General features: G+C 30.9%; 1 protein-coding gene across 5 annotated transcripts in view; it reads right to left on the bottom strand.

Annotated features, from left to right (window-relative positions):
* The window catches only part of Dennd1b (DENN domain containing 1B), a 274,353-nt gene that overhangs the window by 150,137 nt on the left and 108,327 nt on the right, over positions 1–15,889 (bottom strand). For all 5 annotated transcript variants that reach the window (XM_058586056.1, XM_058586068.1, XM_058586061.1 and 2 more), the window contains exons 4-5: positions 11,118–11,167; positions 8,971–9,090 (exon numbers count right to left, since the gene is read on the bottom strand). In XM_058586056.1, coding sequence (XP_058442039.1) covers positions 8,971–9,090; positions 11,118–11,167 — 170 coding nt within the window. The remainder of the gene's footprint in view (positions 1–8,970; positions 9,091–11,117; positions 11,168–15,889) is intronic.

The raw sequence follows: 15,889 nt of genomic DNA, 5'->3' as shown, positions 1-15,889 counted from the left end.
CTGTGAAAGCTTTTGGGGAATCTGAAAATCAGAAATTAGTATTGACAACTGCAATTTTCATATTATTCAAGTCTTTAAGTCCTACTGTATTATATCTTTCATTTATTAAAAAACCCTAAATATTATTAAGTTATCAACTCAATAAAATGCAAATGAGTACACTAGTTTCTGAAAGAAATAATTTAATGGAGCTATCCTATCAAGACATACTATACTGTTAGAATGTAATTCTTTCATTTAAATTCATTTCATATTCACATTTCAACTTTTATTGGCCTGAAGAAGTGACTAGTTCAAGAAAATTTCAATGTCATATATTTCATACCTATACATTTAAATAAGACAAGCTCTAATTCTAATATACTCAAGAATCAGTCAGTTTGTTCCTATCCTGTTCTCAATGAGTTTTAGAAAAAGAATTTATTAATTTTAGGCAGTTACATATCTTACATTGTCATTTTTCATCTTATGTAAATAGTGTGAAACTTTGTTTAACCTTATTCTTTTTTCTTAGTCCACTATAAAAGGGAAAAATATAATATAGATCCCATAATATAAGCTATTAAAAAGTAAGATGATTTTTTTCTCTCTAGACCATATACCTTAATGTTCTTTTAAATGTTCTGGTTTTCTCATCTACATACTTATTTTTCATTTGTTATAATTTCCTTTCAATATATGAAGCTTAATTAGAGCTCAATTTTTCATTAAGCAACTAATTTATACAGAAAAATATAATTTATGTGTAGGATTATTTATTTACTTGTTTTTCAAAGTGATAAATCCAGATAATAAAAAATATTTAAAATATCCATATTTAGTTTTACTTTTAAACATTTTTAAATTCTCACGCTAGGCCTTCTATAGCTGTATAATTATTATTGTTTTATAAATGTCTAAGAATACTTTTGCTGAATTTCGTCCTGGCACCATACTATGATTTCATCTAAAAATCAGACTATTTAAAAACCAGCTTTACCTTTATGGGATATTTTTCACAATCATCTTTCCTAACCCCAATATGCTTTATTATTTCTATTTAGGGTGTATTACTCAATAGTCAGTTATATATCCATCTGGGTATAGAGGCAGAAGCTAAGAATCACAGAATTTATGTGTTCAAATAGTTGAAAGGGAATAAAATTCTGAAAAAAAATAGTATAACAGTGTGATATTTCTGTGTTACCTTGTCTAATTCTTATACTACTACTTTAATATCTATTATTTGACTAAAATAATACAAAGCAACTTAACCACAATTACAAGGATGCCAAATGGCAATCTTGGGATTGGAGTTCTAGTCAACCTGCATCCAGCTCATCATCCAATGTAGACAAGTATTTCTAAAATAAATATCCAGTCCTTGAATAAATATGTCCAATGACTGAATGTTTTTTACATGGCTAAATAAACTGGACTAATTATGGTATAATCTTAAACCAGCTAACTCATAATTCCTAAATTTGTGTATCTCTATTAATGTTCAGAGCATTTCCTTTATATTTTTAAACTCTCATTTGTTTAGATGTGCTAATGTCTCGGATTTATTTAATTTGGCTTTTTCTTCTAATGTTTTGGTAACTAAACCAATTTAAATTTTTATACTGCTTTTGTTTTCACTGCTGTAGCTAAAAAGTTTGGGGGGAAAAAACAGTCTAAAACAAGGTAGAAGATGCCTTCCCAAATAACTTAAATTTATTTAACACTCGAATGCTTAGACCTCATCACAAGATTCATAACTGCATTAGCTAGCCAGCATTTTTCTGTACACATAATTTGTGAAAGAGTAAGACAGAATCAAACTTCTGTTTAAGCATGTCCTGATATGCCAGTACATAGTATCACTATAAAGAACACAGTGTAGTCCCAGACAATGTGCTCTTTATGCACATACACTGGTTCTCAGTGATATTATCTCCTTTGAAAGAGTATACATCATTCACAGCTTTCAATAAAAGCATAACTTATATTAAAGTGAAATTAATCCGAAACCCAGCCACATGTTCCTGAAGCATCAAGAAAGCAAGAACATTTTCCATTGCAAATATGCAAGCATCTACAACACAGATTAAAAACTGGCTATCTGCAGGCTGCAACCAGCCAGCCCATGGCCATATTCTGTGTGATCATCACAGTCCTGGAGTAGTGGCTGTTGTTTAATTGAGTAAGTTGTCAATTTCTAAATCTCAGATAATTCACTTCAAAATCTCAATTTCTGTTCCTATAAAAATCAAAGAACTGGCAATACTAGACACTCATTTTTCACTCTGTTACAAATGCCTAAAGCTGAATATTGACTTCTGTCTTTATATGTGTCGTATGTTATTCAGATCACCAAACTTACGTCCATAGTTAGGAACCTAACCTACTTTTCTCATTTGAGTCACCAACCTGGTCCTTGCAGGTATAACTGAATTCACAATGCCTGATACAAAGTAACCACTCAACAAAAAATCCTACTGTTCAATTTCCTTACTAACAAGAAAACAGTCCAGGGTACATAAAGTAGTATAATAATGCCAATACTTTGAGTAGATTCCATTTCACACTTTAAATCAAAATATGTGGAGAAAAATAACATCCTTTTTTAAAAAGGAAACTATGCCCAAAACTTTTGATCTGAATATAACACACACATATACAGAAAATGAATACTGTAAATTATAAACTTACATTGCGAGAGTTAAGAAATGTTATTTCCATACCTTTATTTTTGTGGTTTCTGAGGAAATTCTCAAATAATATATGATCAAAGAAATAATTTTAACTAATCTATTAGCTCTTAAACTGATTATCATTAATATTTTTCATTAAATCTTATACATCCAAAGATATTCAAAGTCTGTTTTTCACAATCAACCTAAAAATCCTAGAAGTTAAAAAAATTACTCAACATACTGTAAAGACTAAATATTTAAAAACAGATCATGTAATTTCTTTAATAGTCAATGTGACTTTCATAGTATTGCAAATATATACAAAATGAAAAACAAATACATTAAAACTAATTATTTTAAAACAAAAGACAGGAGGAATTTAAAGTTTAATTGTAAGATTATTAATTTTCTTTAAGACTTACAACAAAAGATAGATATGGTTTTGTGTGTGCCTGTGGTGTATGTATTTATGAGTGTGTGTGTGTGTGTGTGTGAGAGAGAGAGAGAGAGAGAGAGAGAGAGAGAGAGAGAGAGAGAAAGAGAGAGTCCATTTTGTGGCACAGGAGGACTCCCACCATAGAGCTGATAAAACTTTTACATTCCAAAGTCAAAGGTTAAATAAAGGAAAGGAAATGTTTTTTGTCAAATAGTCAGGTAACCAACCACTAACGGTCTGAGTGATCAGCAGGAACCTAACTTATAGTAATCAAATAAAACTAAGGAAACTGCCTTTCCGTAGAAAAACGTCTAATGTCTAGAGGCTGTTTTTCTGTCTGGAAAATTGACACAAAATGTGTAAAATTGAAACATTCTGCTTCTAAGGGATTTGCCCAAAGGAAGAGTGTGAAAGCTTGGAGTTTGGTATGAGTTAAAGGGGACAAGGGGAACTACAAAGGCCCTGAACATAAATCTGTCTTCCTTATTAAGAGTATTTCATTTTGAACCCTTGGCAACAATTTTATAGTCATAAAATTATGTTAATCAAATTAAGAAAAAAAGTTATTTCTTGCATTTTTGCTAGCCTATTAAAAACAATTCTAAATAAAAATAATGGTAAGATTTAAATTATTAATATGTCAGAAAAATAATTAAAGCATATTACAGTGGCTCAAAATTAAATATCAACTTTTATATTACAAAGGTCTAAATTCTAATTTTTCTTCTAAAATGTGAACAAAATGAGTACAATTTAAAAAAATACTAACTTCTAAGTTTTATAATAGTGTATGTCTAGGAGGAAAAGAGTACATGGTTTTTTTATGGCACTGTGTACAAATTATCCCACTTAGAACTTGAACATAAATCTAAATTATTTTAAATCTCATAATAGCATGATCCAGGAGAAAAGTAGCTTTAATGTATTGGATATAAATTTCTAATTTAAACTCCAAGAATTATTTTTAAAATAATGCATATAAGTCACTTAGCAGAGAATGTGGCTACAGCAAACAAACACTGCATGATGCTGCTAATTCACTGTCATCAGGAAAATTATCATTAATTTAAGAGTCCCTGCTATTCAAAGAGTCAACCATCAAAGTTGTTTTCTGCTTGAGCTAATGAAAATTTTCTATCAATTTGCAGTGGTTTATTTTACTTTGCAATAAAGTATCTTAAAATTCCTTATATAGGTAGGTAGGTAGATAGGTAGATGGATGTATTATTTTATTATAACTACTTTAAAGGTCCTAAAACATTTCTAACTGTTCAATATCAACAAAATCTCAAGAGTCATTTATAAATATTTTTCTTTTAAAATTTTTAGATCACTGAAACACAAATTTACACATTATGGGGTAACAACATAAATGAGAATATGGGGGAGACATATTTGATAACAACAGAAAAATTCAGAGTTCATGTTATTGTAGAAACGACAAGAAAAACAACAATTAATTCTACCCAAGAATCTTAATTCATTTGCTAATGAGTATGAATAATAATAAATGAATAATCAAACCAATGTCTCTCACAATATAATACTTAAAGATGCAGTATGATTCAATATAAATGCATTAATACTGTACCAAATGACAGCTTCAAGGACAAGGTATTAAATGTTAACATTCAAAAGTCATACTTCAAGTAAAGATATAAGTAACTGATTAAAAATAACCTGTAATCAGAAGGAAGAAAACGTGTGTGAAATTTCACCCTCTAAGGAAACAAAAGAGAAACACAACCAAATGTCAGATTAGTGTGAAAAATTCTCTGCACTAATGGATGATATTATAAAAGTCACTGGAACTTTCTGGATTTATGGATTACTTTAGATACATTCATGTATTTTAGTAATTATGAATAAAGACTACAGTTAATTATTTAGTTTGATTTACTGTATAAAAGTCTGTAAATGTACATTAACAAGTCTTATGGCAATAAGACTAGAACTAAATACCAAATGTAAGTATTGATTATGTGGCACAAATGTATGACTTATTTTCTTTTTTAACCTTCTCTGAATCTTCTTAGTTTTCATGATAAAATATAACATGTTTTTATCAAAAAACCTAGTTAAAAATATTTATGTAACTTCCTTACATAAGTATTTTGTCAAAATCTTCAATAAATTTTAGCCCTATTAACTACATGAGTTAATACATGAGTTCAAGACAGTCCTACAAAACTGCAAACATTACTCTGAGGCTTTGACTAGCCACTAGTAAATTCTCAGAAGAGCAACATAGTTGATCTTCTTTCATATACCACTGGAAGCAACATAGCCTGTTATAAAGAAAACTGGTCTATAAGGGGGTCTTCCCCAAAATAATTCTGAGTAGTTTATAAGATATTACTGTATTTCCGTAATATCTGTCTTCCCCTATTCCTTCTAAAAATTTACTACTTATTCTATATTTTGGTTTGATATATCGTGTGTGTGTGTGTGTGTGTGTGTTAAACAAACTCTTTTGTAATACATCTTAAGCATACTGTCAAATGAGCATTGTTAAAAGGGGGAAAATAGGAAATAAAATTTAGTATTTTATATTAGCATTTATCTAACTATCTCATAAAATATACTGTATGTTTTACATTGAAATTACAGAAAAGCACTAATATCTGACTCTAAGATTGTCATAGTCACAACATCAGCAATAGTTTTTTCTTTCCAAGGTTATTCTTTCACATCTTCACATTTCTGGAGTATAGGAAAAATCTCCCCCTTCCCATTTTAATTCTGTTACACTGCCATGATCAACTTACTGACTATACTGAAATACATTAATAAGATAGTTATTTTATCAGGGAAAAGATGATTTTTAAAAAAGATAATTTTTAACATATTATCTATAGTTTCATACTTATAGTTTATTATCTGTAAAATGTTGGAAGCTCAGATTTTCAGAAAAAAACAATTGAAATGATTTTTTCATATTGCAAAAAAAGATAAATTCTAAAGTGTTTAATAAACAAGGAAGAAGGTATCCTTCTAGACTTCTTGATAAGAATATGCACTCATAGACTAATATACTATAATTTGTCATAGATTAGCTACTTCTTAAAATACATATTCAAATACACACATACGATATGTTCTTTATAAACATAGAACATACAGTCTCATAAACATTACTTTGAAAATTTTCATCATTTTGCAATCAATCTCCAATAAATGTTCATGAACATTTCTCCAAGTCAGGATGTATATTTGTGTTTAATTTTGCCTAGCAATTAAATAACATTCCTTGTATTAAGCCATTCACTCATTTGTTCTACAAGTATCTATTATATCTACTAAGCAGTCATATATGCCAGGCACTACTGCCAACAGTGGGAGTATGTCAAAACTCTCTGTGCTTTTGGAGGTAGCATAAAGAATTCTGGCATAGAATGGAGGCTGGGAAATGCACCATAAAGTACTTAGTCAAGTTCTGTTGAAGAATATTCATCAATGTGGTCATCAAATGTTTTATTTTTATTATTATTTAAATTGTATATAAATGATATGTGTTAATCATGTAAATATCATGTTTTTTTTTAAAAAAAAGAGAGAGAGAGAGTGATAGAAAGAGAAAGAGGGCGGGGAGAATTTTTTTTTAATATTTGTTTTTTAGTTTTCGGCGGACACAACATCTTTGTACCTGGTACTGAGGATCGAACCTGGGCCGCACACATGCCCGGAAGCGCGCTACTGCTTGTGCCACATCCCAGCCCCTAAATATCACGTTTTGAAGTATACAAGTATTGTGGAATGACAAGATCCAACTAATTAGCACATAAGATGTATGTTCACTCAAGCTTATTAAGAATATATTTTTTCAATTCTGTTGATCTAAATATGCTCTTTTTTTACTTTCAGTATGGCTAAGCAGCATTCATAAGTGTACTACTCACATTTACTCTGAGTTATTCAGATACTTATTTCTCTACTGATTTCTTTTTCTTATTAATTTTTAAGTATTTAATATATTATGACTATTAAACCCATGTTATAATGGTTATAAATTTATTTCTACCAGTTTATTACTTATATTTAAAGTGTCCTTATTATATTTGTCACCAAACAAAAATATTCATCATCATCACATGGGCAACTGCACCAATTTTTCAGGTTTCAGCAATCCATGTTAGGTACATAAAAGCTCTCACCATCACAGTAATATTTTTAAAGTCAGCAGTATTTTTTCTAGTATATTTATAGTTTCATCATTCCTTTCAACAATTATAAAGTGGTAGAGGATGATCCAACCAGGTAGACAAACCAAAACCAAGAACACTATTAGTCCTCTAGCTATATGGCACTTAAAGAGATTTGCCAAAATTATTTTCCAAGAGACAATGCTGACTACTTATAGATAGATATTTACCCATCCACAACAACTTTCTGAATAATTTGCTTAATTCTACTATAGTTGAATTCCCTGTTTACTGTTAAAACTAAATTATTATCTGACTACTCTAAATAACTGTTCTCAAAGGATGCTAACTTTCAGACAGATTAAGATATGCCATTAAAATGTCAAACAGGAAATATTTTCCTAATTTACAAAGAAAAATAAGGAGGAGAATAGAATTTTCACAATTTTAAATTTTTCTCTGTGATTATTTTCATAGAGCTTTTAGATATATTTCACATCTACCAAAAAGCAGTCAAATGACCTAAAAAAGCCATCACATATAAAAGGAATAATTTTAATAAAAGATAAAATAATGAACAATGCTTATATGACAGGTTACCTTGATTGACAAATACGATTTAACTTTTGATATTTTATTGTATTTATGTAAACAATTTTTTTTGGAGATAACACTTCTCCTAATACTTAAAGAATACTTCAACATTCAGGTATTCTTTGCATACACAGTTTGAGAACCACAAAAAAAAAAAAAATTGACTACTGTGTTTTAGAATCTGTTCCTACAAATGAATGAAAACTGGAATGCAGATATGGAGACTGTACTCATGTTACAGTCATTTAACAAATAGTCATAGTTTATATTTTATGTAAATATTCTGAAGTAATGATGGCTTTACTAAATTTAAATGCTACATGCAAATTTATTTCTGATTCATGAGGACACACTGCAGGAATGCTTGCCTTTAAAACCCCTCCTCCTCAATAGCCAGCAACTCAGATTTGAGGTCCACAGGCCAGAGACACAGTCTACCTACTAACTCTAGGCCCATCAGGAAAGTTATTGAGACAGAACAGGTAAGAACTATGAAAACTAGCAAGATAATTACAGAACTAAAAAATCTGACATGTAGTTTCAGCTTATTGCTGCCATTGGGGAGTAAAGGACCATAATTAGCAGATATTCCCATTTCTCAAAAGGAATTAGAAATATAAATTTTATACAAAGCATCCTAAAATTTATAAGGTTAACAACATCTTTTAAAATTTTTAAAACACCCAGTGGCCGAACAAAAACCTTTAACTTCTGCTCCATCACAATTTTGCAACCTTTGCTTTAAAACAGCAATTCATCTCAAATACTCTGAAGTTGTGGTTCAATGACAGAAAAGGGCACACATTAGTTTACTTGAATTTATTGTATCCTCTTTAATATGTGAAACTCACATATTATTTGAACTCATATCTTAATATTTAATTTTTAAAAATAAATCCACAAAACCTTATGTTTAAAAAAGTAAATGTCTTTGAAGAAAAATTCGACTATGGTACTGGTAAATCTTTACACATAACTGATTTTGTATGTAGGAAGTAAGAAAAATTATTGTTCCACTTATTCAGATTTAGAAAAAAAAGAGTTAAGAAAAACAAGAGGTTTACTGTTTTTGCTTTGGCGTAACAAAATAAAGAATAACACAGTCTATCCTGCAATCAATTTTTCTACTACAATTACTTACCTAAGGATGCATAAACAAATTTTGCCTCCTGATGTGAGTCTGCAGAACCCAAATCTTTGTTTACTTTCAATGTCTGTCAGTACAAAGGTAAAGTGCTGTCCAACTTGATTTTGGGATACCCTAAAATATAGTAAAAGTATGAAACAGTAAGCCCAGTATTTTTATTTTCCAAAAGAAAGACAAAGGCAAGAATATATCTATATGTGGCATTGGTTTCATCTATCCCATCAGTTGGGTTTTTTATTATTTTTTTAAATTTATATATGAGAGTAGAATGTGTTACAATTCTTATTACACATATAGAGCACAATTTTTCATATCTCCCATCAGTTGGTTCTTAAAGCTGGAACTGTCTTCTAAAACTAGAATGAGTGTGAAATGTGTAAACTCACTCATGAGTCAAACATCAAGATAAATTGTAATACCTCATAGACTGAACAAATTGAGCATATGCTAATCCCTTACCAGGAAATCATAAGACAATTTGTTCTAACTTGTCATAAACTAGAAGTCCTCAGAAAATATTTGTAAATTATGAAATAACTGTTGCTAAAACTGTAGAAGAAGCTACATGTGATGACTGAGTTCTTGTGCTCAACTCTATTTTCCCAGTCTGCTTTATCCAATATTAATTGCTTATATAGCAAATCACACTGTTCCAAAATCTAAGGGCAACCACCACCCACTCTTTAAAAATTGCTTCTTTTGTTAACATTCTCAACCAATAAACTATCATAACAAACAGTGTTTTAGAGCTATCAATGTACCAAGGAATAAATTTTCAGGTAAAAAATAAGAATATGGCGTCTCCAAAGGAGCATACTGCTAAGCTGTAAATAATTTTAGCTAATTACTATCATAACACTATAATATGTGTTACACTGGGGTTTAAGTAACAGTATAAACCATTAGATAAAATCCTTACTACTAAAATATATGAATATACTTTCAGATACTAAATATAACCTTAACATTACAAGACTAATTGAACATTTGATGCTCTGTCCCAAAATTTAAAAATCCATTATTCCTTAACTTTGGTTCTAAAACAGCCATAGTGATTGTAGAAGAGAAAATAAATGATTACCAATGGACCAATACTATAAACTATTTTGTCAGAAAATCCTGAATTTCAAGTGCTGGATATTTAAGAAACATACATTAAAGTGGGCAATTTTATTAAACTTATATTCTTCAAATAAAACTTCCGCTGACTAATGTGTCCTCTAGTGCTCAAAATTTATGATATCCTTTCACAACTTTTCTTCCTTTTTTTTCATTCTTCCTATTGATTTGAAAATTTTAACTTTGGGGAAGTGAGGGAGGACAACTGAGTCCCCAGGTGTGAGGTAAAACAAGGAGTGGCATTCATCAATAATACTTATTATTATCAATTATCCCATCATCAGAAGGGCTTTATCTTTAATATAGTAAAATTTCAGTCTCACTCATCCTTAGCAAAATATTTTCCTTAAATAAATTTTTCTTAAATCTTTTCACATCACACACTTAATAAAACTGATAATAGGGTGTGAAAGGCACATATAAAACAATAAATGATCTGTTATCATGCTCAAAGGGATATAACTCTATTAAATTCCCACTACATACAAGTAGTTCATTCAATATTTGTTCAGTAAAATACAAACAAAAGATTTCAAAAACTGCTAGAAAAGTTTTTGGAGTCTTCCATAACATTGTACTGTTTCTATGAAGCTACACTTGGGAGACAACTAGCCATGAGTATTACAACATCATACAGATGGTCTTTTCAATTAGGATGAAGTGAGATAGAAATGAGAACATATACACTTAATTTGAAAAGACACAATTCAAAGGCTCTGATCAGGGAACATTTCTTTTATTCTGCTAGTGCTTACAATGTATACCTGAAGAATAAATGGAAGAAATACAACCTATTGGCAATACTGCTTTAAGATTTCTCCTAACTCACCACAATGGAGAAAGTAAAAGATACAATAATCTTCTTCGTTCCAATATTATTTAACTTTGAATTTCTAGTCTCCACTGTTTCTCTAGAAACAATGAAAACATGTTTCATTTTATCAAAAAAAAGCACATGAAATCATTTTAAAGTATGCCCTAAGATGAGATAAAATTATTTTAAATAGTGGCTCATACTGTACCTTTCAACGTCAAAGGGGAAACAGAACTTTGGCACGCTCTGTAGTACTTCCTACAAATGCAAATTAAAAGAAGAAACAAGAAGCTTTAGAATGTTTTTTAAAGGTGCAGTTAAAATGCTGAGACATTTTCTAGGGGGAGAAAAAGTTTGCTGGGTTTTTTTTCCCCCCTGAAGAAAAATAGCACAGGTTCCTAGACTAAAATAATTGATTATTAAAAAGGAATTAAGTTTGTGCTTTGGCAGATTGCACTGACAATGCCACAGAAGCCCCAGGAGGGAAAGTCCTGGCCTGAAGGGTATTAACACCCTTCACATCCCGCTGGGATTCCCTTCAACAAGGCCATATGGATTTTACAGGAAGCACCGCACCATATGGGTAAGCTACGTCTGCTGCTACTTGTACCACAGACTAGCCATAGGGACTTCTGACAGATCCTGGCTCAAAAATATAAATGTTGTTTCAATTAAAATGCAGGCAGAGAAAAGGGAATGAAGTTGGCAGCTGAATGAATCACTGAGAGGTGTTACAATTCTACATGTCCCATACTCAAATGGTTTAACAATGAAAAAATTTTCTATAGAAAAAAAATCATAACACTTGGAACTAAGTTTTATCTTAAATAATGAATGTATATCTAAAAGCAAACCTTTACATTAAACTATAACATACATTCTGGGCACTTTAATTTAAAAATTGCTTCATATTAAAATCAATGTTTTATGTAGCATAGAAATAATCTGATTTTGAAACCTTCAATGATTTTGTACTAAAAATAATTTTTAAAAATTTCAGAAATCACAAGTTTTAACAATTATGAACAGAATGCAAAACATTGTCAGGTAGAAAGAAAGAAAGAAAGAAAGAAAGAAAGAAAGAAAGAAAGAAAGAAAGAAAGAAAGAAAGAAAGAAAGAATAAATCTCACTAGATCTGAAAATTTACTTCAAATTAACTGACTCAAAAGGTAAACTTCAGAATTGAAGACAATATCATACAAATTCAAAGCCCTGGTGATTTTAGAAAACAAAGCAAAGATGTATGAGGCTATTTCCTATTAAAAATGGGGAGAAAAGCAAATATCTTCATCATCCCCAATAAAAATACTTTAACAACCACCTCTTCAGCAATAAAACTAATACCTTGTGAAATCATCAATATCAAATTTTTAAACCCAACATATAAATATAGTGCTGAGTAGAATGTCTTGAATTCTCTCAAAGTGTACACTGCAATAGAATAACAATAATAAAACATTGTAGAATTCCTATATCAAGATCTAAGAAAGCTCCAAAAGCCTTAACTCACGGAAGCAAAAAGGAAAAGCCTGGTGTAAAAAAAAAACAGCACACTTCTACCCTTAAGAGCATTGTACCCAGGCTTCCTTATGAGCATGGACCTTTAAATGCAAGAGCACAGGCCCCATATCTGGAGAAAGCTATTTTACTACTGATAATATATTGTTAAATTTAATTACAGGAGTCACCAAACTAGAAGTAAATTACTAAAAAATAGTTCATCACAAATAAGAATAGTTTATTTTTACTTGACTGTTGCTTAATCTTTAACTTGTGCTGTATCAAGTGAAGCCATTCAATTTACTACAGACATGAACATTATTCAGATATCCTCCTACAAAACTGCATATGTAATTTCTATAATAGTCTAAATCCAGTGTCCACCTATAAATATATCCAAATTAGTCATATATGTCACATCAATGTTAAGACTCAAATTAAGAAGGAAGCTTCTCAGTTAGTTGCTCAGTCTTTCACACCACCCCCCTCCTTTTTTCCAAAAGCAACACACATGCACACACTTCTGCAAAACAGCCTCAGCTCGCTTCCCAACTGGCAGAAGCATCCCTCAGGGGACAAGTCTTTAAACCTCCGCACTCTTTAAAATTCAACCAGCCAGCAGGTCTATAGACTAGTGTATAAACAGTATAGACAAAAAAATCCTCTCTCAGCTTATGTCAGTGACAAAGCAGCTCAGCAGTTGACTGTTTCTCCCCTGACAGTATAAGCAGGGTTTACACAGATCAATAGCTGGAAGTCCTACCTAGCTCCCAGGGCTCGGTTTTCTTCCTTAATTACAGGTGCTATTCAAACTGAAGTTGTAAAAGAAAAGAAAGAGAGTTGGAGGGAGGAATAAATATTCAAACAGTTTTTTCAACGCTTTTAGCAATAGCGCTAATTGAAAATTTTATTTCTACATTTATTGGGGAAAATGCTCATAAATGGCTGATACTTCCACCACACAGTTTTTAATATGACACATATGCATGCACACACAATTCTAGATTTGCATTCACAGATTACATGAAAGGTTTAAGGCAATGCTTTCTAGAAGTTATCAGTTTCCTGTTTCTACAGGCTTTCATTTTTTAAAAAAGATTTCCTTAGCCAATTTCCTTATTTAGAAGTTCCAGAAGTCCTAACTCTCCTGAATATATTATTCTTATATAAAAGAACATATCAGCTAACACATATCAAATGATAAAAACAGAAATAACAAGAGGAATAGAACAGAATACAAAAATATGCATAGTAAAATACAAGCAGCAATAATAAATGTCTGTTTAAATCTTAAAAACAAGACATCTATTATCATATTAATGACTGTAGACAAGGACTAATGAAAATTTATATATTTCTTGGTCCTATGTCAATCTTATAAAAGAGAAGAGAATTAACTGATAGTGCTAGCTTTTTATTCTATGAGGTTACCATTTAACATTACAAATTGATCAAGTAATACAAGCATTTCAGAAAGAATTCGCCTTTTTAAAAAAAAACAGTAAGTTCCATAACTACAAAGGTATCAGAATTTCTCTGGGGAAAAAAAAAAAGAAAAACTAACATGAAATGAGATTTTTCATAGTGGATATCAGTAATCATTTTTTTTTCCTCCTCAACCACTTCGACTCCTACTCTATATTGAAATACTAGTGTTCTCTGAAGTTCCATATTTTTCTCTTCCCTACTCATTAAGGAGTATCTGCACCTTATCTATACCTAGGGTTTCAAAACTACAACTACTCTTCATCTTATACTTTGGACATATCTTTGAACTCCAGGACTATATGCCTACCAACTTTCTGGTATCACTTTCCAGATAGTCCCAGATACCTCACATTATGTACAAAACAAGTTGTTCTTTGAGTTATATAGTGCTTTTTATCTAGAATGACAGCACCATCTACCCACTTACCTAAGCCTAAAACATGGAAGTCATCTAGACACCTCTTTTTTCCTTGGCCTCTCCATATAAACCATCATTCACCAAATCCTTTAATTCAGTTTCATAACTTATTCCAAAAGTTCTCAATGGGGGGGAAAGGATTAGAAGGAAGATGAGAACAGAATCACTTATGTTTTTCAAAACACATTTGATTACTTATACTGCAATCCCCCAAGGGTCCTGAGTTTTTTGCTTCAGTTTGAATAGCATCTACAGTTAAGGAATAGAAATAACTTTATCAGCTAAGAGTATTTAACACATATATAAACAGAGAGACAAGGCAGACTTGTTCAAGGACTGTTTAATTCAACATGGTCCTCAAGGACTCCTTCTGCTACGCTGTGCTGAGTCTCCTAGCTTTGTCCTCAACTACTTCTCTACTCATGGTCACTGAACAAGCTAGCAAAGTTCAGAACATCACACTAAGACACAACGGCAATATAGCAGTATGCAGTGTTTAATATCAGTGAGGAAACCTTTCCCCACCCCTGACTTTCCCATTGTATCTAATTAGCCACAGGGTTACCAATCACCCTAAACTAATCACTGACAGGAACACTAGCTACCTATGATCAGTTTTGCCTTAGACTGGTTAGAGAAAAAGTCAGAATTCAGACCCACTCACATTCTAACAACTATGACACATGTAATTATAAAGAAGTTTGGGTGAAGCAACATTTTTTTCCAAAGAATCCTGAAAATCAAATTAATCAGATAATAAAATTTTCACTAAAGTTCTCAAGAAAAATATATCACAATGTTATAAAAGGACAGTTTTCAAATATCCATGATTTTATTTACATGAATAACACTTTCAGAATAATTTTGCAAAAACAAAAGGTTCACTTGTCATATTAATTACATTTTTCACAAAGGCCATAGATTTCTAAAAAGATGACTGCTTAATTTTAAGTACTACCTTTCCATATAAATGAGAATTAACACCATGTATTCCTTCAATCTATATGTGTTTTATATAAGAGAGTAATAAGGTTGTTTTTTTTTTTTTTTTCTTAAAGGAAACATTTACTGAGTGACACAGCCATGAGCAGGTTGCATAATGCAGAACTGAAATTCCCAAACTGTGCACTGAAATATTTCAGGGCATAATATCGAACTATCAGGGACACTACCAGATATTTAAATTTTCCAGGAAAACATACACACACAGTTTTAATAAAAAGGTGATTATTTACTTTTTTTCTTTTTCTTTGTAGTGTTAGGGATCAAACCCAGCACCCTGTATATAATGAGCAAGTGTTCTACCACTGAGCTACATATACCCTCAGCCTCCTAACAGAGTGATTAAATTAGAAATGCATTTATCAAAACTTTTTGATGAATTTTATTATTAATAAATTAAAATAACTGCCATTGGGCTGAGGATGTAGCTCAGTTGGTAGAGTGCTTGCCTTCCAATTACAAGGCCCTGGGTTCAATCCCCAGCACCACAAAAACAAAACAAAACAAAAAATAACTGCCTTGAAGTAAATACAATTATTTTTAAAACTGCTAAGAAATACAAATTTCAAAA

Source organism: Marmota monax, unplaced genomic scaffold, assembly GCF_021218885.2.
Source record: "Marmota monax isolate L192 unplaced genomic scaffold, Marmota_monax_Labrador192_F-V1.1 WCK01_AAM20220418_F8-fsc00099, whole genome shotgun sequence".
Taxonomy (NCBI): domain Eukaryota; kingdom Metazoa; phylum Chordata; class Mammalia; order Rodentia; family Sciuridae; genus Marmota; species Marmota monax.
The sequence above is the reverse complement of the archived record's forward strand: the minus strand, read 5'-3'. Positions and strand labels throughout refer to the sequence as shown.